Source organism: Somniosus microcephalus, chromosome 10 (assembly GCF_052327205.1).
Source record: "Somniosus microcephalus isolate GS21.2 chromosome 10, FLI_Smic_1.0, whole genome shotgun sequence".
NCBI classification, from domain to species: Eukaryota; Metazoa; Chordata; class Chondrichthyes; order Squaliformes; family Somniosidae; genus Somniosus; species Somniosus microcephalus.
In genome coordinates, this window is record NC_140996.1 from 16168526 (window position 1) to 16191476 (window position 22951).

The 22951-nt window shown below is 45.7% G+C and overlaps 1 protein-coding gene across 1 annotated transcript in view; it reads right to left on the bottom strand.

Annotated features, from left to right (window-relative positions):
* Window positions 1-607: 607 nt before the first annotated feature.
* pcdh9 (protocadherin 9) overlaps window positions 608-22951 on the bottom strand; it is a 907022-nt gene continuing 884678 nt past the window's right edge. The window contains exon 4 of the mRNA XM_085998464.1: window positions 608-2900. Within this exon, the coding sequence (XP_085854590.1) occupies window positions 2524-2900 (377 nt within the window). The 3' untranslated portion in view covers window positions 608-2523. The remainder of the gene's footprint in view (window positions 2901-22951) is intronic.

The window sequence follows — 22951 nt, forward strand, 5'->3', positions numbered from 1 at the left end:
TAGTTTAGCAGAGGACAGATCATGACAACCTTCCTCTGCTTTAACCAACCAGCCCACTCCCTCAGACAGAGGTGCCAGCTTTCGAGAGGGGAGGAGGCAAGATCTCCCAAAAAACCGAGCACAACTCTGACCACTCGCAGAGACTCGAGCCCACAATCCATCCAGGCCGGCACTCCCAGTGCTGCACTGTCGGAGGGGCCGTCTTTCAGATCAGGCGCTAAAGCCGAGGCCCCGTCTGCCCTCTTGAGTGGACGTAAAAGATCCTGCAGCCACTATTCGAAGAACAGCCGGGGAGATCTTGGTTTCCTGTCCAATATTTATCCCTCAAACCAACATCATTTAAAAAAAAACAGATGATCTTGTCATTCTCACATTGCTGTTTGAAGGATCTTGCAGTGACAGCACTTCAGAAAGCACTTCAGTGGCTGTAAAGCGCTTTGCGGATGTCCTGAGGTCGTGAAAGGTGCTATAGAAAGGCAAATTCTTTCTTTATGCATTTGCGCCCAAATACACAGAATAACTGGGTTCAAAATGTTTTCAACATATAACAGTTAAAGTTGCAGCAAACCCTTTTACAGACTGTATTTCACATGAATCCATTGTCAACTTCATATTAACATGCTACCTTTATTTCAAAGTTCAGTATCGGAAACATCTTTAGAGTTGAACCCTAACGTTAAGTTACAAGTTACATATATTCTGTGGATATTTTATTTGCACATATTCTAAGAAAAAAATGTATTTTACCTGACAAGTATCCTAAGTTAAAAATATTTTTCAATGACTCCTTTACTGAACACAGTTATAATGTCTGTTGAACAGTAGTACACAGAAATAAAATCTCTCTGGAAAATCAGCAATTATACAATTAAACTAGCAAGAAACTGTTTAATACATTGGGGAGGAAATGTTATTCAATTGTAATATATACAGCGTACTAAAAACTCCCATATTTGCTATCTTTTCTTTCATATTTTGGAGCTTCCGGTGCCAAAATATAAGTTACATTATAATAATCTTTGCAATAATATACGATCATTGTGTTAAGTTCACGCCATTGACCCATTTGTAAACCTTACACTCAATAACAATCCCAGCTCTCTCCGTGCAAAAAAACGTACGCTATATGTATCAAGATAAATAACAAAGTGGATATAAATAACAGATAGAAATGGATTATTGAGTTGTGTTGCTAAGCAGTCTGTCATTGCTCTAACCCGAGCTCTCATTATGCACGCTCAGCCGTCCATAATTTCGCATGTAGCTTTGAACGTTTGGAAATGAATCCCTCCCCGCCAAAAAAAGGGACAACTGCAGCTTTTAGGTGACCGCTGGGTTTGTTTGTGTTTTTTTTTTTGGTTGCCTGTTTTATTTAGTTTTTTTCATTTTTTTTGGTGTGTGTGTGTGTGTTTTTATTTTTCCCCTCAGTGTAACTATATTGGAATGTGTTTGAAAATAAAAAAATCAGCCAATTCTGCAAAAAACATGCGATCTACCAGGCTTTTCATGCCTAAACTGTTGAATTAAAAAAAATAAGAAGCATTGATTCTCATTTGCTTAAACATGCCGTTAAAAGCTGCTTTGAAAACTTCCTTGCACTGCTTGAACAAGTAAACATGATGCTGGTACCTGCCAGGCATAGAACAAATGTACAGATAACTAGTAGAGTTTCGCCCAGCTCCCACCACGACCAGTATTATGTTTTAGTACATTATGAAGGCACGACACATTAAATATTCTGTGAATATGAAAACAGTGGTGTTCGGACAGATTACAAACACTCATATCACTTTCACTGGAGTTCAGCGACAAGAAGCAAAATAAAACCCCCAAAAAGGATACAAACAAGGAGAAGGGAAGGGTGGGGTGGGGTGGGGGAAGGGGGGGAAGCAACTGTGGAACACTGTCTTTTGCTACTGTTGGTGAAGGATATAGTTACATAAAAAGTAGGTCTTACTGATGATTTGTCCTATTTACAAACACTTTGAATGATGGTCGAAGTGTCCACTAGGATCATTTTACTGCGCAAGGGAGGCAGCTGTATTGTCCATTGTGTGGCCATGGCCAACATCACTCCTGTGTAGACTTTTTTTTAAGTAGATGAGCAGCAATCGGCATCAAGTAAAAGAAGCATTTTTTTTCCCCCAACACTTTCCGCTTCGGTTGTCATATCTACGCAACTTGTTTTCGTGGTGGCTTTACGGACAAAAAGTTGCGACAGCTCCACTATTTTCTTTTTGCTCGAGGTGCAGTTCAGGTGGAGCGACAAACTCACGCTGGTCCGTTCGTCAATCACAGTATTTTTAGCTCTTTTTTTTTTGCATGTGAACTGACAGCGAGTGACCTACAGAATCATCAAACCTCGTGGTTCTAAAACACAAACAACTTCAAGTACTTGCTGCAACACTGGTCTAAAGGCCTACCCGTAACACAGAATTCTGACACACAGGATTAGCATATTCTACCACTATCGCCTGTAATTAGGCTTGCATGAGTTAATGTTGGGTAAGGGAAAAGCACTCTTCATAGCTGATGTTCTTTCGGTGTCTCCAAGGTTGCTGGTGTATGTTTGTACGACTTCAAACTAGCCAAAGGAATGTCAGTCATTTGACTCCCACTGGTATAATGTCCTTCATTGCCACTAATCAGCTTCCTGTCATTGAACTGGTTTCTGTTACCATCTTCTTTCCAGGCCCTTGAAAGTGCATGTCCGTTCACTAGCTTATCTTTCTTTATCCATTCCTTCTGAGATCCAAAGGTAGAGAGGGGGGACTTGAGCTGCTGGTAGGAACCAAGGCCTGGAGGCATCCAGCAGTTGTCCGAGTGGCCAAGTACCAAGCATTCTTGAGTGCACATCTCTGTCGCTTCAGCTAGTCCTCTGGGACCAAGTGGGACATCACCTGAAAAAAAACAGACGCAGAAAAAAAAAAGGGCATCAGTGCGATTGCAGACAACTCAACTGTTACACTGTCAACTGTTTACGGTTACGGTAGCATAGCGGTTATGTTACTGGACTGGCAATCCAGAGATAACAACAGAAAATGCTGGAAGCACTCAGCAGGTCAGGCAGCATCTGTAGAGAGAGAAACAGAGTTAACGTTTCAGGTCGATGAACCTTCGTCAGAAGTAATCTAGAGGCCTGGACTAATGAATTTAAATTCAGTTAATTAAATAAATCTGGAATTAAAAAGCTAGTATCAGTAATGGTGACCATTAAACTATCGGATTGTCTTAAAAACCCATCATAGAAACATAGAAGATAGGAGCAGGAGTAGGTCATTCGGCCCCTCGAGCCTGCTCCGCCATTCAATGAGATCATGGCTGATCATCCAAACTCAGTACCCTGTTCCTGCCTTCTCTCCATATCCCTTGATCCCTTTAGCCTTAAGAAATATATCTAACTCCTTTTTGAATATATTTAATGAATTGGCCTCCACTGCCTTCTGTGGTAGAGAATTCCACAGGTTCACCACTTTCTGTGTGAAGAAATTCCTCCTCATCTCTGTCCTAAATGGCTTACCCCTTATCCTTAGACTGTGACCCCTGGTTCTGGACTCCCCGACCATCGGGAACATCCTTCCTGCATCTAGTCTGTCCAGTCCTGTTAGAATTTTATAAGTTTCAATGAGATCCCCTCTCATTCTTCTAAACTCCAGCGAGTACAAGCCCAATCGACCCAATCTCTCCTCATACATCATTCCTGCCACGATTCACTATTGCCCTTTAGGGAAGGAAATCTGCCGTCCTTACCTGGTCTGGCCTATTTGAGACTCCAGACCATGTGGTTGACTCTTAACTGCCCTCTGAAATGGCCCAGCAAGTCACTTAGTTGTGCCAAACTGCGACAAAGTATTATCACCACACGGACTGCAGTGGTTGAAGAAGGCGGCTCACCACCACCTTCTCAAGGGCAATTAGGGATGGGCAATAAATGCCGGCCTTGCCAGCGACAACCACATAAAACAAATATATTTTTTAAAAATCCAATTAGACCTGAAAGGTACTTAAGTCTGCGTTTGAATCCAGCTCCGACTGACGGGATGAAAGACTCCTCTCTTTGCTGGCTTTACAGGCTTTAATTGAAATTAATGTGAACGGTCTCGCTCTAATCACTCAGAGTGGCCTCACGCACAATTGATGAAAATGCCATACTGCCGGTTATTAGTACAGCACCAAGGGAGCTTTTCCTCAACTGTGTTTGAAGTAGATAAAGCATTCAAAAAGTCCCCAAAAAAGTTCAATTTTTCAGGTCTGACACCCTTCACCTTACTGGTGACAAAAACCTATTGAAAAAATTAGGAGGAATATCATCACATAATTACATTTTATTTTTTCATTAAATATATTCAATGAATACTCGAAAGGACATTTTCAGTGTGGCACTAATCTATTGTGATTGGTTAATTGACCGTATATTAACGAAGACAAATAAACAGCAGCCTTATAAAAGAAAACCAACTGTGCACTGGGTTTAAATATCGTTTTTTCTTGCAATCGCAGAACTGACAGGCTATTTCTTGATGCCCTACTTTCTGAGCTGTTCGGCACTTCATACACGGCCCCAGATAGTATCGCACATCATTTTTTGTGAATGACAAATGTAGAATAGTCTCCCCTAAGTTTTACTGTCAGGAGTTGCTCCTGCCTGCTGATACTGTCAGAAAAATAGTGTTGCAAAAATCTCCCTTTTTGTTCCGGGTTGAAACTGGGCTGCGGGGTACAAGTCCTAAGAGGGCACTGAGAAAACAAGAGTGGCTCAGTAAGGTAGAGTATTGCACACGGAGTTCCATTATAATGACCGAGATACTGAACTAGCTTCACTGCAATAAAATGCACTTTCTTTGAAAGGAAATGTCCATATACGAATTAATCGCGTAATACTTGAACCGATACTATTGAGGAAAACAGTTAAATTGCCTCAGCCTTTATTATTGCTCACTCAGAAATATTTCAGCACAATCACCCTGAGGAAACTTCTATTGCGCTCTTTATAATGAGAGTGCTTTACATGGATCCTTTAATACCATGGGAGCCATACGCAGCAAGAAAGATTTCCTATTTGCAGTTTTGGAAGCTAAGAGTATACTTGTCCTGCCACGAATATAACACTTGAATTGGCACCAGTCTGGTAAATTTAACCTCGCTCTGCAGGGGCAGTGGTAAGAATCGACCACTGTGGAACCCTTGGGTAAAGATAAATGTGTCACTAAATCTGTGGGTGGGATGGCAGATCCAGGGGTTTCCTCAGTTTCCTATCATTACAAAGATGGCAGAGACAAGTTTGGGTAGAGAGTGGTTGTATTGCCCCGACTTTGCTATCTACATAGGGGTGACTTAATAGAGGTCTTTAAAATTATGAAAGGTTTTGATAGAGTGGATACAGAGAGAGTGTTTCCACTTGTGGGGAAGAGCATAACTAGAGGCCATCAATATAAGATAGTCACCAAGAAATCCAATAGGGGATTCAGAAGAAACTTCTTTACCCAGAGAGTGGTGAGAATGTGGAACTCGCTACCACAGGGAGTGGTTGAGGTGAATAGTATCGATGCATTTAAGGGGAGGCTAGACAAGCATGTGAGGGAAATAACAATAGAAAATGCTAGAAAAACTCAGCAGGTCAGGCAACATCCGTGGAGAGAAATTTGAGTTGACGTTTCGGGCCGAACCCTTCTTCAAAACTGGAAAGAAAAGAAAATAGATCGAAGGCAGGGCTGCGATCGGACAAAAGAAGTGAAAGAAACAAAAGAGCTAGACAAGATGGTAATAGGCTGGGATTAGGTGTGAAGTGTACTGGCAGGGCAAGAGATAGCTGCCAGGTGTGAGAGAGAAACAAAAGGAAAGGGGGGGAAAGGAGTGGAAAAATTGCAAGAAAAAATGTGTAATAGGGGCCGAGGTTATGATCTGAAATTGTTGAACTCGATATTGAGTCCGGAAGGCTGCAGAGTGCCCAATCGGAAGATGAGGTGCTGTTCCTCGAGTTTACGTTGAGCTTCCGTGGAACAATACAAGAGGCCAAGGACGGTGAGGTCCGAGTGGGAATGGAGCGGTGAATTAAAATGACAGGCGACCGGAAGCTCGGGGGTCACCCTTACGGACTGAACGGAGGTGTTCCGCAAAGCGGTCACCCAATCTGCGTTTGGTAGGGAGATGGGAATAGAGCGTTATGTTGATAGAGTTAGATGAGGAAAGACGGGAGGAGGCTCGAGTGGAGCAAAAACGCCGGCATGAACTGGTTGGGCCGAATGGCCTGTTTCTGTGCCATATATTCCATGTAATCCTATGTATGTAATGTAAATAATGAAATCTGCTTGGGGCTCAGAGATAAAAATGAGCTGTCAGTAAACAAAGGGATCCATTTCTCTGCTGGAGCCAAGAACTTGTTCTCAGTTGTCCACGATCACACTGAGTCAGTAGGTTGTGGGTTCAAGCCCCACTCCAGAGACTTGAGCACAAAAATCTAAGCTGGCACTCCAAAGCAGTACCGAGGGAGTGCTGCACTGTTGGAGGTGCCATCTTTCAGATGAAACGTTAAACCGAGACCCTTTCTGCCCTCTCAGGTGTACATAAAAGATCCCATGGCACTATTTCGAAGAAGAGCAGGGGAGTTCTCCCCGGTGTCCTGGGGCCAATATTTATCCTTCAACCAACATCACTATGCCCATCTGAGAGGGCAGACGGGGTCTCGGCTGTGAAAAGGGATCAACGCCACATCCGGTAGGAATCTCGTGTCTACTGAAAATTGCAATGGCATGCAAATGACAGGAATACATCATCCAACCATTTGTGTCCTAGCAAGATGCTCCTGCCTTGACCAAAATGTGCTGGGATTACGCCAACATGTGGAATCCTGGCCTGTGTTTGGCAGGTGTTTGAATTGCGATCTGCATCCCTGGATGACTTAAGGAGCTTGCGGAACTATAATACAAGTTACTTGGCAGCCCCACTGAATGTGCTTTGCCTAATTGTCATGAAGGCTGATCAAATCAGTTTATCATCAAACAAATCATTTCAGCGTTTCTTTATTTTGATCTGAAGAGGGAAAGTGATCCTTTTGGAGAGGAGAAGAATGCAGGGAGGGTCAGGCTTTTTATTGCTAGCCTAAAAATGACTGTCAGTGATATTAGCGGATGAATGCTTAATGCTTTTTGAGCGACATTCTTCTGCTACTTTAGCGGAGGCATTTAAAAATCAGCGAGGAGGCCATTCAGCCCATCGTGCCTGTGCCGGCTCTTGGAAAGAGCGGTCCAATTAGTCTCACTCCCCTGCTCTTTCCCCAGAGCCAATTGTTCCCTCTAAGCTTCTCACGGGCGCGCAGCAATCTTAACGGTACCGCGCAGGCCGCTCACAAGCTCGCAAATACCGCGCATTGAAAAAACTGGCTGCGCACAACAATGAAAATTTTAGAGGGAATATTGCCCGTAGCCATGATCATTTTTTCCTTTTCAAAATATGCCCATTTCAGATAAACATTTTTACCAACCCCCCGTTAAAATAGGAGACAGAGGAATGAATGTCACAGGAACGCATTAACTGTGCATTCGCTGATATTGACAGCAGTAATTTCTAGGCTTATAGATTGAATTGACACTGATGTGTTCACTGGGTATGCTCAACAGTTTAGATGGCACTGCTTCAGCAGCTGTTTAGAAAGCACTGTTTAAACCTTGCACGCTGCTGCATGACTCCAGCTGCTGCACAAGCAGCGAAATTGCCCCGCAACTCTTGAAATCCATCTCTGAAGGGAGCCTCCTGATTTCACGCTTGATGCGGGACGAAAGCCGCTCCAGGGTAATGGGATTGTCAGTGTGTACACATGCTCCTTCAGGTTTAACTCAAGAGGAAAAACTCAAGGGGATCAAGGCTTTGCTGGATGAAGGAGCCAGCTGTGCTCCAGGAACGTTTCCTTAAAGCCACCTGAGCACATCATGGATCAGCAGTCATTCACTTACAAGAAACTTTGATCTTCCGGGGAGGGGGTGGAGGGACGAGTGGTGGGGGGGAGCAGCGCCATACTTCCTGATTCTCATTTTTTTTAAATGTTTTAAAATGAATGAATTTTACAACTATATTTTGCAGTACTTGGAGGAGATTGGAGTATAAGCATTTGCACAACTCCTGTGCAAATTGTGGTTATTATGATCGCCCCTTATGAAGAAAGGACCCCACCCTGTATTTTTGATAGACTGATTGATAATTTTGTCTCCTGTTATATGTTTCCCCACTTCACACACCACATACCCCTTCTTTGTAGAGCAAGAGAACAATTCATTCCTATGGCTCTGCTAATTCTGTAACTCTCCACCAGCTGCTGTGAAGTGCGTGGAGAACTTACCCTCCCTGTCACAAACCAGATCTTCGCTTGTCATTGCAGCCAAGATCAGCAACTCACTATTGGGGAAAGCATGGGTTAACACATGCTCCAAAGAGCCACATGACAGAGCTTCCATCTTTTTGCAATACCATGTTGTTTGCACTATTCCCAACTTTCTTTCTGGGATTAAATCAAAAATCAAATCAAATCAAATCAACTTTTATTGTCATTGTTAGTGCACAAGTGCAGTACAACGAAATGTAGGCTTGCGGCTCCCGAGAGTGTACATTTAGATTAAGACATTTAAACATTCAACATACATTTGGCTTGTAATACATTAACATAAACATAACCATAATAAAGTGCATTGGCAGATGTGCAGGCTTTAGAGTTTATTTGTGGAGTTCAGTAGGATGACAGCCCTGGGAAAGAAGCTGTTCCTAAATCTGGTCGTACGGGTGCGAATGCATCTGTAGCGTCTCCCAGATGGCAGGAGGGCGAACAGACTGTGGCTGGGGTGGGTAGGGTCTTTGATGATGGACCGTGACCTCCGTAAACAACGTTTCTGGTATATGTGCTCTATGGTCGGTAGCCGGGTGCCGGTAATGCGTTGGGCAGTTTTGACTACCCGCTGCAGGGCTTTCTGGTCATAGTAGCTACAGCTGCCATACCACACTGTGATACAGTTTGTCAGGATGCTCTATTGTGCAGCGGTAAAAGTTAGAGAGGATCAGGGGTGACAGGTTACATCCCTTCAGCCTCCTTAGGAAATATAGGCGCTGCTGGGCCTTCTTCACCAGAGAGGAGGTATTGAGGGACCAGGAGAGGTCTTCCGTGATGTGGACTCCGAGGAACTTAAAGCTGTCCACCCTTTCCACCACAGCCCCATTGATGTGGATGGGGGTGTGACTTCCGCCTTTAGACTTCCTGAAGTCCACAATGATTTCTTTGGTTTTCTTGATGTTAAGGGCCAGGTTGTTGTCGGCGCACCACTTCACGAGATGCTGGACCTCCTCCCTGTAGGCTGACTCATCGTTGTTGGTGATCTGGCCTACTACCGTGGTATCATCCGCCAACTTGATGATGGTGTTGGAACCATGAACAGCCACACAGTCGTGGGTGAAGAGGGAGTAGAGGAGGGGGCTCAGCACACATCCTTGTGGGGCCCCCGTGTTCAGGGTCGGGGGGGGGGGAGGTGTGGTTACCTAATTTGACAGACTGGGGTCTGTTTGTTAGGAAGTCCAGGGTCCAGTTGCAGAGGGAAGTGTTCAGGCCAAGAGTTTGGAGCTTTCTTTCGAGTAGTGAAGAGTACAATTTAGACCTGACTAGAATTCTCTCACCTGAGAGCTGTCAGCATTGGGTGAATCCTAGACGTGTGGCTTGAACCTAAGCTGTAGACTTCTGCTATAAACATAAATATAGTTAAGACTAGGTCAGTTGCCTTTGTCTCTTGGGCCAAGTGCAGTGACCAAGTGACATTATTATACTATTTTTCTTTACTCTCATCCTGTTTTCACTGTGCTTTTCTTCTTTTATCTGTTTCTCATTCTCTTTTTACAGCCACATTGGTTGTAGGATTGATAAATATATTCTCCTGCTTTCACACTAAGGTAAAACAGGAGACTGCTATGGTGAACCACCTGTTCTAACCTCTGTAGTGCTAGCGAAAGCCCTCTACAACTTTAGGCCCTATAATTCAATAAAGTGCTTTCACTACCACTGTATATGCTGCAAGAGCCCTGACTCTATTCTGCTTTCTTACCTTCTCTCATTCTCTAGTGAGAGAATCGATGGGAATTATTAATGCAGTTAAAATAGGTGTGAGATTGCAACCCTTAATTGGATGGTAGGAAGATTGCAATTGCACTTGTGAATGTGATACTCCCACCTAATGTAGAATGGTTGGTAGGCTGGTGTAGCTATAGTGAGGACACAGTCTCCACTGGTGCAAGATACAAGGTCATCTTTTAGATGTAAGAGGGTAAGTTTTACAATTCAAGCAATTAGGAAGGCAAATGGCATGTTGGCCTTTATTGCAAGGGGGTTGGAGTATAAGAGTAAGGAAGTCTTGCTACAATTGTACAGGGCCTTGGTGAGACCACACCTGGAGTACTGTGCACAGTTTTGGTCTCCTTATCTGAGGAAGGATATACTTGCCTTAGAGGCGGTGCAACAAAGGTTCACTAGATTGATTCCTGGGATGAGAGGGTTGTCCTATGAGGACAGATTGAGTCGATTGGGCCTATACTCTCTGGAGTTTAGAAGAATGAGACGTGATTTCATTGAAACATATAAGATTCTGAGGGGGATTGACAGGGTAGATGCTGAGAGGATGTTTCCCCTGGCTGGAGAGTCTAGAACTATTTTACTTTTATTCGTTTATGGGATTTTGGTGTCGCTGGCAAGGCCAGCCTTTATTGCCCATCCCTAATTGCCCTTGAGAAGGTGGTGGTGAGCCGCTTTCTTGAACCGCTGCAGTTGGTGTGGTGAAGGTACTCCCACAGTGCTGTTAGGTATGGATTTTGACCCAGCGATGTTGAAGGATCAGCGATATACTTCCAAGTCAGGATGGTGTGTGACTTGGAGGTAGTGGTGTTCCCATGCGCCTGCTGCCCTTGTCCTTCTAGGTGGAAGAGGTCGCAGGTTTGGGAGGTGCTGCCAAAGAAGCCTTGGCGAGTTGCTGCAGTGCATCTTGTAGATGGTGCACACTGCAGCCACGGTGTGCCGGTGGTGGAGGGAGTGAATGTTGAAGGTGGTGGATGGGGTACCAATCAAGCAGGCTGCTTTGTCCTGGATGGTGTCGAGCTTCTTGAGTGTTGTTGGAGCTGCACTCATCCAGGCAAAGCCAGCATAGGGGGCATAGTCTCAGGATAAGGGGTCTGCCATTTAGGACTGAGATGAGGAGGAATTTCTTCACTCAGTGGGTTGCGAATCTTTGGAATTCTCTACCCCAAAGGGCTGTGGATGTTAAGTTGTTGAGTATATTCAAGTTTGAGATTGATAGATTTTTAGACTCCAGGGCAATCAAGGGGGATTGGGCGGGAAAGTGGAGTTGAGGTTGAAGATCAGCCATGATCTTTTGAATGGCGGAGCAGGCTCGAGAGGCCGTATTGCCTACTCCTGCTCCTAATTGTTATGTTCTTATGGTTACACCCGATAATCAATCCTAAAGTGGGTGTTACCAATAAGAAAAAGAGGCAGAGTTACGTTGATTCAGATCTCCACCCATTGTGTGCCCTATTGAATCTTCTGACGAGCATTTTATGAATGGTGTCCAATGTGATAAATTTTGTTTAGAACTTGTGAGGGGGGATCTGAATTTTGCATAAAGAGAGTTTCAGATCTGACTGACTGATGGTGTTGCAATTTTCTTCGAACACTCCATGTTTATGCGACAGCTAGAAATGGATTTCCTGATGCATTCCAGGGTGCAATATGTTCACTGGTGATGTTGGGAAAAGCATCTTGGATCAAAGTTTTAGTACACAGGACTGTTGTAGTCTTACTGAAAAAACGCGTTACTAGAAAATTTGACAGAAAGCATCCAGATGCTGAAAGCTGACGCGATAGCTGCTGACGAGGTCACTGCAAATGTCACTAAAATATTACATTCTGCACTCATCGGGCAAGTCAATTGACTCAGTGGTAGCATTCTTGCCTCTGAGTCAGAAGGTTATGGGTTCAAGCCTCACTGCAGCACATAATCCAAGCTGCTCCTTAAGTGCATTACTGAGAGAGTGGTGACTTGTCAGAAGCACTGTCTTTCAGATGAAACGTTAAACAAGTCCCTGTCTGCCTGTTCAGGTGGATATCAAAGATTCCCATGGCACCTTTTTTGAAGACGAGCGGGGAGTTCTCCCAGTGTCCTGGCTAACACCACTAAAAGAGATTAACTCGTCAGTCTTCTCATTGCTGTGTTTTTGGGATCATGCTGTGCGCATGATTGGCTTCTGTATTTGCATACAAAGCAGCAACTACACTTCAAAAGTGTTTCAGTGGCTGTGAAGTTCTTTGCGGTGTCCTGAGTATATGAAAGGCAATGTATCAATGTAAGAGCATTCCATGCCTTAGTAATAATTCAACTTTTTTTTTAAAAACTTGTAGGGAAAAATTGGGTAACTTCGCCGGAGAGGTTCTTTTAGTGCATCGAAAAAATTAGCGCCCTGCACCCAAAATTCACTGGTAGCGCCCCAAGAGAAGTGCCGGGCTCACGGAGCGCAGCCGGCAACCCGCGGCGGGGGGGGGGGGGGGTGCTGCTCAGAAGGCCAGGGACAGCAACGGGGGGGGCAAGTGCTGGCAGGCAGCCAGCAACAAAAATGGCCGCCCGGCACCTCCCTTTAATTTGCGCCGCCCTGGCTGCAGGTAGGCCCCCCTGACACTGTCGGACATAGCGTCCAGCGGTAAGTCAGGGGGCGCTACCGAAGATCTCAGCCGGGGCCGCGAGCGGGGCGCTGCGCACGGCAATAACGTCATCGCAGGAGGCGCAGTGCCGCGGGGCGCTAACGGTTACCGCGGCCGCTAACCTACCGCTGAATTTCCCGGAGGCTTTGGCGGCGCCACGCCCAGGCGCTAGCTGCATTGCGCCCCATTAGCGCCCTATTAGGGTGCAAACGGGAGTCGCAAATCAACCAAATTTATCCCCCTTGGTTTTCTTACTACCAGATGTAACTTGTCTTTTCTTGTATAATCTTCTCAATTGTTGAGTTTGTACGAAAGGCTGATATTTAGAGGTATTATTAGATGAGAATCATATATGTATAACGTCACGTGTAGCCATTGACCAAATAATATTACCCATAATGTAGCTGCACAGTCAAAAGCAGTTTTGACAACAAACAGCCACAGACTTCGAGTGAAGGTTAAATTGCTAAAAAAACATGTTGGGGCAGAAATTCCTCCCCAAACGCGTGAGTACGGAAGGGGTACTCACGCATCTGGCCGGAGGAAATGCCGGTTTTCAGCATGCACAGCGCATGCGCTGAAAACCGGCATTTCCTCTCCTCCAGCCCAAGAGGTGAAGAGGCTAGCGCGTGCGCTGTAGGGGGCAGCGCGTGCGTCTTGGATTTCCTCTGTTTTGGGGGATTTGCGCATGTGTAAAGGCCTCCGGTCTTTACACTTGTAAAAAGCACACGTAAGTATTTATTTTTACAGGTAAGTGGTGTTTTAGTGCAATTTAGAAAAAAAATTTCCACAGGTTTATTATTTTAAAGAATCTACAATAAGGTAAGTTTAGTTTTAGACCCTTTTTATTAAAAATTTATTTTTTTCAAAAAAAAATTGTTTAAATTTTTTTTAAAACTTATTTATACTTAATTTAATGATTGGGATGTTTTTATAAATTTTATTTAAAGTTTAAGTAGTGTTTTGGGGTGCAGTACTTCTCATGAGTTTGACAGTTCTTACTCTCAAACTTATGAATGAAGTTTCTCCTCCCCTGATTGGCTGAACAGTGCTCACCTGATCCCAGCCGGCACATCGCACTAACTACGCCGCTGGGTCAGGTTAGCACATCGCGCCGACATCAGAACCGGGCCAGTGACAGGAAATCCACTGCGGGCCAGGTTTCAGATGTCGGCACGCAGGGTGAGCGCACATCGGGGGCTTGCACGCGCGGCAAGCCCCCGACACCAAGTTCTGGGCCATTATGATGCTAAGTAAAAATTAGAATTCATAGAAACATAGAAACATTTGCTTACCAAAACTAATTGCAATGATATTTTAAAAATAATTAGTATAAAGACATAAAATGAGAGAGATCATGGAGATAAAGTATTTGTCTGGTCGATTAAAGTGAGGTAGCTTGGATACCTCAAGACTAGTAATATGGGCCCTTGGTATAAAGGCCTTGTACCAGGGAAGCTAGAAATGAAAGTGTTGTGTATATCCCTTTAAGGGAATAACTGGTCTTAGACTGCAGTACCGGCAGTGACCACCCCTGTATAAAAGGCCCTAGCAGGCATCTGTAGTTTCAGTTTCAAGCTGCCTCTTGTTCAGTAAAGTACCTGTTAAACTGTTCTCCCAAAGTCCGTGGATTATTGAGGCGCGGACTTTACAGTGGCGACGAGTAAGTTCGAACTCACCTGCAGTGTGGCATCATCTCACGGGGATCTCGCCTGAAAGGAAGGTCCTGGAAGGTCGTAGTCTGAGCAACGGGCGTCGACCGAGGGCAACCGCCCAAAGAATCCATCGGTGTTTGGAGAATTGCGGGAGAGACTGTGGTTCCAGCGAATCGTGCTGGTAGCAGGTAGCGCGCTGACCCTTCCGGACTGCGGCGGGCTCAAGCTCGATCGAGCGGCTGTACAAATCGGGCCGCGCAGCGTCGCTGGGAAAAGAAAACAAGAGAGAGAGGGTGGAGCGCACAGGGCGCGGTCGGTGCTCGAGAACAGGACAGCGGAGAGAAACTAAACGGGGGGGAAGGAAAGTGAGACGCGCCGAAGCTGCGGGTCGCCGCCATTACCCCGTAGAACGCTAGGAGCAGCGAGGCAGTAAGGGGAAGAAGCAAAAGCGCGGGAGGCGCCATTTTAATCCCGTTGGGGAAGAAGCAAAAGCGCGGGAGGCGCCATTTTATTCCATTGGGGAAGAATCAAAAGCGCGGGAGGCGCCATTTTAAATCGCCCAAGATGCCGAAAAGTGGCAGTATCACTGCTTTCGACAACGAGGTAGAAGACTGGACCACGTATGTGGAAAGAATTGAAGTGTACTGCAAGGCAAATGAGGTGGCCGATGGAAAGAGGGCATCGGTATTATTAAATCTGATGGGTGCGAGTACGTATGGCCTATTGCGGAATTTAATTACCCCAGCTAAACCAATGGAGAAAAGTTTTGAGGAGATTGTTCATATCTTACAGGAACATCTAAGCCCTACACCACAGCTGATAGCAGAAAGATTCAAGTTCCATAAAAGAAACCAACACAAAGATGAGAGCAATGCTGACTATCTTACGGAACTACGCAAGTTATCGAAGCACTGCCAGTTCGGAGCAGGACTGGCAGACGCCTTACGGGATAAGTTTGTCTGCGGGCTCCAGAGTGAAGGAACCCAGAAACGACTACTTTCAAAAAAGGACCTGACGCTAGAACAGGCTTTCAGCGTGGCAGTATCCTACGAAGCAGCAGCACGGGGAGCTGCGGAAATACAACAGAAACCACAAGAATACAGCACTAACGAAATGGCGTATGGAGCCGAAAAGTGCTATCGCTGCGGCAGAACAACCCATGAGCAGAAGGACTGCTGGTTTAAAGACAAAATATGCAGACAATGTGGGAAAATGGGACATATAGCAAGAGTCTGCAGGTCGGGAAAGAAGACCAACACGAAAAGAACTACTAAGGAACAGTACAGGAAAGTAAAGAAACTGACAGATAGTAGTTCAGAAGATCAGGAGAGTGATAAGGACTCCGGGAGCAGGCGACTAAGTTGTTTAAAGTTACACAACGTGATCGCAAAAGAAGATCACCGAACCATTTGGGTCACCCTCGTGATAGCAGGGTCCCCAGTGAAGATGGAATTGGACACAGGATCAGCCCTAACTGTCATGAATCGACGAGACTATGAGCGGCTATTCTCACACATACCCTTAAAGGACACGTCCATTGTATTGAAGACATACACGGGGCAAAAGGTCTACCCCAGAGGAAAAATAAGGGTGCCAGTTGAATATAACGGAAAGGAAACACAGAAACTATACATGTATATACTACGAGATGGAGGACCACCATTATTGGGACGTGAATGGATCCGAAGACTACAATTGGATTGGCATTCCATTCTGGCACTAACTGTGACTGACAAAAAAGATGATGACGTCGCACCTGGATGTCTGTCACAAATTCTATCTGACGCGGAAGAGGTGTTCCAACAAGGACTTGGGACTCTAAAAGGAGTAAAGGCAACCATAAAGATTGAGGATAACGCAACCCCAAAATTTTTCAAGGCCAGACCGGTGCCATACGTGATACGCCCAGCTGTGGAAGCTGAACTGGAGAGTCTGGAGCGTTCGGGGGTGCTGTCTAAAGTGGACTGGAGCGAGTGGGCCACACCCATCGTTCCTGTAATGAAGAAAGCATTGAGCAGCACGCCTGGGGAGCCAAGGAAGGTTCGCATCTGTGGGGACATCAAGGTGACTGTGAACCCAGTCCTGCACACAGTACAGTATCCGCTTCTGCGGATAGAAGATATTTTCGCCTCACTATCTGGAGGGAAACGTTTTACAAAGATTGACCTGGCTCAAGCATATCTACAAATGGAGGTGGAAGAAGCATCTAGGAAATACCTCATGATAAACACTCACAAAGGCCTTTACCAGTATAATCGACTGGTATTTGGGGTAGCATCGGCCCCGGCTATGTGGCAGATGGCAATGGAACAAGTCCTGCAAGGGATCCCGGGGACCCAGTGTTATTTGGACGACATCCTGGTTACGGGCGAAAATGACAATGAACACCTTGCCAACCTGGAACAGGTGCTCACAAGATTGCAGGAATATGGGCTACGAGCCAACCGTCCCAAATGCGAGTTCTTCAGGAGACAAATCTCGTATTGTGGCCACATGATTGATGAGGAAGGGTTGCATAAGTCGCCGGACAAGATTGAGGCTGTAGTCAAGGCTCCAGCACCAGAAAATGTGTCACAACTGAGGTCGTTCCTCGGGTTGGTGAACTACTACCATAAGTTCTTGCCAAATTTATCTACAATTCTGCACCCACTGAACGCCCTCCTTCAAACTGGTATAACATGGAAATGGAGTGATGAGTGTAAGTGTGCCTTTCAGGAATGTAAATGCCAAATCACTTCAAAAGAAGTATTGGCCCACTACAACCCAACACTACCAATTCGGTTGGCATGTGATGCGTCACCTTACGGCATTGGAGCGGTGCTGTCACACAAATTCCGTGACGGTTCAGAGAGGCCAATAGCCTTTGCATCGCGCTCGCTAACCTCAGCCGAGCGTAACTACGCCCAGATTGACAGGGAGGCCCTCAGCCTGGTGTGGGGGGTGAAGAAGTTCAATCACTATCTGCATGGGCAGAAATTCACCCTACTGACTGATCATCAACCCCGGTCTCAATTTTTAACCCAAAGAAGGGCGTTCCGGTGATGACGGCGCAACGGCTGCAAAGATGGTCACTTTTTCTAGGGGCACATCAGTATGACATAGAGTACAAAGGTACGAAACAACATGGAAACGCTGATGGGCTGTCGCGCCTACCGTTGCCTACGGCGGAAGAAGCACCTGCAGTGGACCCGGTGGAGATATTCCATGTGACCATAGTCGAATGTTTGCCTGTTACAAACGCAAGTATTGAGAAGGAAACCCGAAATGACCCGACACTCTCTCGGGTCTATGATTTGACGGTGAAGGGATGGCCAGCATATGGCGACTCACTGTTGCCAGCATTCTCGCCAAGGAGGGAACAGCTGTCAGTGTGCCGGGGAACCTTGATGTGTGGATCCCGAGTGGTAATTCCACCCAAGTTGAGAGATAGAGTACTCAATGAGCTTCACAAGGGTCATCTGGGAGGGGTAAAAATGAAGAGCCTAGCCAGGGCGCTTGTGTGGTGGCCGGGAATCGATAAAGAAATCGAGGATATGACCAAGAGATGCACAGGATGCCAGAAGGTCCAAAACGCTCCACCACAGGCCCCGCTACATCCATGGGAGTGGCCTTCGTCTCCATGGCAACGGGTACACATTGATTTCGCTGGTCCATTTGTGGACTCAATGTTTCTAATTGCTGTGGACGCCCATTCAAAATGGCCAGAGGTCATTAAAATGTCCTCCACCACCACGGAGAAAACTATTGCAGTCCTAAGGACCATCTTCGCCAGGAATGGGTTGCCAGAACAGATCTGTTCTGACAATGGCCCACAGTCTGTGTCTGAGGATTTCCAGAGGTTCCTGAAGAATAATGGGGTGAAACATTACACATCTGCCCCATATCATCCAGCCACAAATGGATTGGCTGAGAGGTTTGTTCAGACCTTTAAAAAGGCCATAAAGGCAATGTATAATGATGACATACCACTGCAACACAAGGTGGATAACTTCCTGTTTGCTTACCGGAATGCGACACATGCAGTAACCAACCAAAATCCAGCCGTACTGTTTTTCAACCAGAGACTAAGATGTCGCTTGGATTTGCTCAAACCAAACATAAGACGAGATGTTGAGGATAAGCAGTTCCAGCACATAAATGAGAAGCCAACCAGGAGCTTCAAGATAGGGCAACCAGTCTTGGCCCGCGACTACCGAACAGAAAAATGGCAGCCAGGCATGATATGCACACAGCAGGGACCACTAACGTACACAGTGGACGTTGGAGAGAGCATCGTGAGACGCCATGCTGACCAGATTCTAGAGTCACAGGAACAAGCCAAACCTGTACCACAAGCATGTGCACCTGGTAATGAGCCCGAAGTACAGATTGCGTCTACCTCAGAAGCAGGGGTATTGGAAGCTGACGAACCAACCAATGACAATGAGCCAGAATTGACTCCACCGCCAGAACAGGATACTCGAGAAAGACGCTATCCAGTCCGGATCAGGAAGCCTCCTCAAAGACTGAACTTATAAATGACTATTCCAGTTGATGTATATATTACTGAGAAAATTGTAATTGTAATTAGTTATTATTTAGTTGTTAAATGAATGTTATGTACTGTTTATCTAAAAGGGGAGGAATTGTTGTGTATGTCCCTTTAAGGGAATAACTGGTCTTAGACTGCAGTACCGGCAGTGACCACCCCTGTATAAAAGGCCCTAGCAGGCTTCTGTAGTTTCAGTTTCAAGCTGCCTCTTGTTCAGTAAAGTACCTGTTAAACTGTTCTCCCGAAGTCCATGTATTATTGAGGCGTGGACTTTACAGAAAGAGATTAAGTAAATGCCAATGGAGTGAAAAACTATAAACAAGATAACACTGAACACGGCAAAGTTGGTGGAAAAATACTGGAAAGGCGGGTTACTACCTTAGTCTGAGTGACAATGGTATTTTGACCATTAGAACCAATTAAAAAAGGTGATTTTGTTAAAGAGCATATATCGACACTGGCCAAACCAACTTTTGATAAGAAAAGGGTTAAAACCTCGCTACCCAAAGAACAACTTCACACAGACGTACTGCGAGGACAAAGGAATAGACTTAAGACGACATCATCTGTGTCCGAGAGGTTCCAGAGACCTAGGACTGCGAGCTACTCGTTAAAACTATCGCCTATTGTTAAGTATTAATTACGCTGTAGCTTAATAAATCTTGATCTATTGCTCAAACATACTGGCTGCTGCCTATTGGTGTCTTGTCCAAGAACTCAGAGATCGTTAAGATCTTACAAGTTGTATAAAAATTGTCATCCTGTGAATTAAGTAGCTGCTTAGGTGATGATTCATACTACGTTACAGATTATACAAAACACAAGGATATATGCACTGAGAGCCTTATACAATTCTTGACATTTGGGTGAAGTCACATATTCCATTATAGTAGAATGTGACTGCCTACTCCAAACCTGAAGGTCATTTCTGACACTTCCAAGAAGTCTACATTCATCCACTAATGTGTCTGCTTTGTGGAATCCCTGTGTTTATGCAAAATGGTGCAGTGCTTGTGATTCTATCATGATTGAACCACCTTTATTCTTTGTCCAACATTATCAGTTAACTCGGATATATTTCCCATGACGTGGAAACTCCTATCTTGGCTGAACATGCGCGGCTTACAATGGGCGAGCACTTCGAATCACTCATGGAGATAGCTTTTTTAAAGTTGCGATTTATTTTCTAGCACCTTGTTGTCTCTGCGGATTGAAAACCTGTTCACCTCAGAAGATAAAACGAGGGGAAAAGCAGTAACCTGCTCCTCACAAATGCAGGCCGTGCTCTGAGTATCGGAAGAGGCGAGTATTTCATTATCTCACTTCTTTTTACAGCCCCCAGCTAAATGGCCACTTTATTGATCAACTCTGTGCAGCAATTAGAAGGTGGCTGCTGGTAAGATGTTTTTCAAACTTGGTACATCAATAACTTACAAATCTTAGAACTCTTTGAGCTTCTCACTTGATTGTCGAAGTCATTGTATAAATTTTTAAAGCTTGTTAGATGGCAAAACATACTGATCTGCAAGCTTTTTATTTCATAACACATAAAAATAATAGTTGCATTTTATACCCTTGGATTCAGGTGGGATTATCAAAGTTACATCAGCTTCCAAAATTGGACATCAACTGAGAAAATGAATATACATTCTTCAACCTTTTTAATGTTTATTAGACTATATATTCCAGCTCGCAACAAACCTCTACAAAGAATGACATAGGGCTGGATTTTACCAGCCCCGAGGAGGCGGGACTGCTGGGAAAGTCAAAAAGAATGGGAGTTAACAGGCAGTTAAGAGGCCTTTTCCAATTTTGTGACTTCTGCTGCGGGCTTCCCGATGTCGGGGAACCCCGCCAGGGTAAGTGAGGCATGCTGTGGGTCTGTTGTACTGTTGGTGTACAGATGACAGCTGCAGAAGTGGTGTGAAGGATGCAATGGGACACTGGTGACTATCAGAAGTAAGGAAATGTTGCGAAAGTAATTTTTAATGTGTTTAGATTTTTCTGTAGGTGAAAAGCTTTGAAGTGTTTGTGTGGCCTCACCTCAATGGGAGAAGTGACAGATCGCTTCTGTACCCTCACCTGCAGCTGCCATCTGTTTCATCCTAAGGAGAGGGTCATTGGAGAGCCTGGGTGCAAGGGCTCATCTTTGTACAGTGGTTGTCGGTGTTTGACAGCACCTCAATGCAGTCAAACACTATCAAATCATCTGTCAAAAATTTACGGTTCCTGTGCCTTTAAGAAAACCGGCAGATGAAGCGTCATCAGCTGAAGTCATCCGACACCAGCTTTCCCTTAATTGGCCAGCAAGCCCGCAGGGTGGGTATAGCAAGGCCAATCAGGGGAAAATAGCGTCTGTGCGCCGAACGTCGCTGGGGGCGGGACTAGAACCCGGAAGGCAGCAGTCCTGCCCCCAACTCGTCTCAGTGAGGAAAATCCAGCCCATAGGGGGAGAAATTGAGTCGCACCCCCTTTGGAGTGTTAACTTGGCCGGCGCGCTACTTTTAACACCCCGGAAAAATTAGCCACCCCGTGGCCGAAATTGAGTGGTAGCGCCCCAAGAGGGAAGCGGGTTGCTACTGGAAGTGCCCCGCCTCCCTCTTGGGTAGCTGCGAGGGAATATCGCCGCACTGCGGCACGTCGCGCCGCGGTATTGCAGGTCTTCCACCCCTTCTTAAAGGGGAGGGGCCTTGCGCAGCGTGACCCGGGGCACAGCTGGGCCACCGGGGATTGGAGTGCTGGCAAAAGAGCACGGCACTGAAGAGAATTGCCGGGCTCATGGAACGCAGCCGGCACTCCGCGGGGGGTGGGGGGGAGTGGGTCAGGAGCCGGGGACAGCAGCAGAGGCAGGTGCTGACATGCGGCCAGCAACAAAAATGGCCGCCCGGTACTTCGCCTTTAAGTAGTGCCGCCCCGGCTGCAGGTAGGCCCCCCCTGATGCCATCAGACATAGCGTCTGGCGGTAAGTCAGGGGACGCTACCGAAGTTCACGGCCGGGGCGCGAGTGGGGCGCTGCGCACAGCAATGACGTCATCACCAGTGGCGCAGCGCCGCGGGGCGTTAACGGTTACTGGCATCGCTAACCTCCCGCTGAATTTCGCGGGAGGCGTTGCGGCGCCGCCCTCTTAGGGCGCTAACGGGAGGCGCAAAGCAACCGAATTTTTCCCCCATAGTGTTTACAGCACAGAAACAGGCCATTTAGCCAAACTAGTCTATGCCAGTGTTTATGCTCCACACGAGCCTCTTTCCACCCCTCTTCCTCTCACCCTATCAGCATAACCTTCTATTCCTTTCTCCCTCATGTACTTAGCTAGCTTCCCTTAAATGCATCTATACTATTCATCTCACCTACTCTTTGTGGTAGCAAGGTCTAGTTGATATAGTACAGGAAAAAAAAGCCACGCACTTTTCTGATATTTACGGGCACCTCATTAGACTGAATCCTGGGATGGGGGGAGTGGTGGGGAGCTTGTCCTATGAAGAGAGATTGAGTAGATTAGGCCTATATTCCCTAGAGTTTAGAAGGCTGAAAGGAGATCTCATTGAAATGTATAAAATTCTGAAAGCGCCTGACAGGGTAGTTGCTGGGAGGATGATTCCCCTGGCTGGGGAGTTTAGAACCAGGGGTCACAGTCTCAGAATAAGGGGTCGGCAATTTAGGACTGAGATGAGGAGAAATTTCTTCACTCAAAGGATTGTGAATCTGAGGAATTCTCTACCCCAGAGGGCTGTGAATGCTCAGTCATCAAGTATATTTAAGACTGAGATCGATAGATTTTTGGATACGAAGGGAACCAAGGGATACGGGGATAGTGCAGGACAGTGGCGTTGAGGTAGAAGATCAGCCATGGCCTACTCCTGCTCCTATTTCTTATTTTCTTATGTTCTTATATATGCACTAATTATTTGCGCAGTCTAAATTAGGGATGTCACACTAATTATATCTCGATATAATATAATATATAGCCCCCATCATTGTTGTATCGTCAGACGAAAATGCCGCATGCAAAAAGCCATCATGACCAAAACAACATGCCCAAAAATTAATATCGG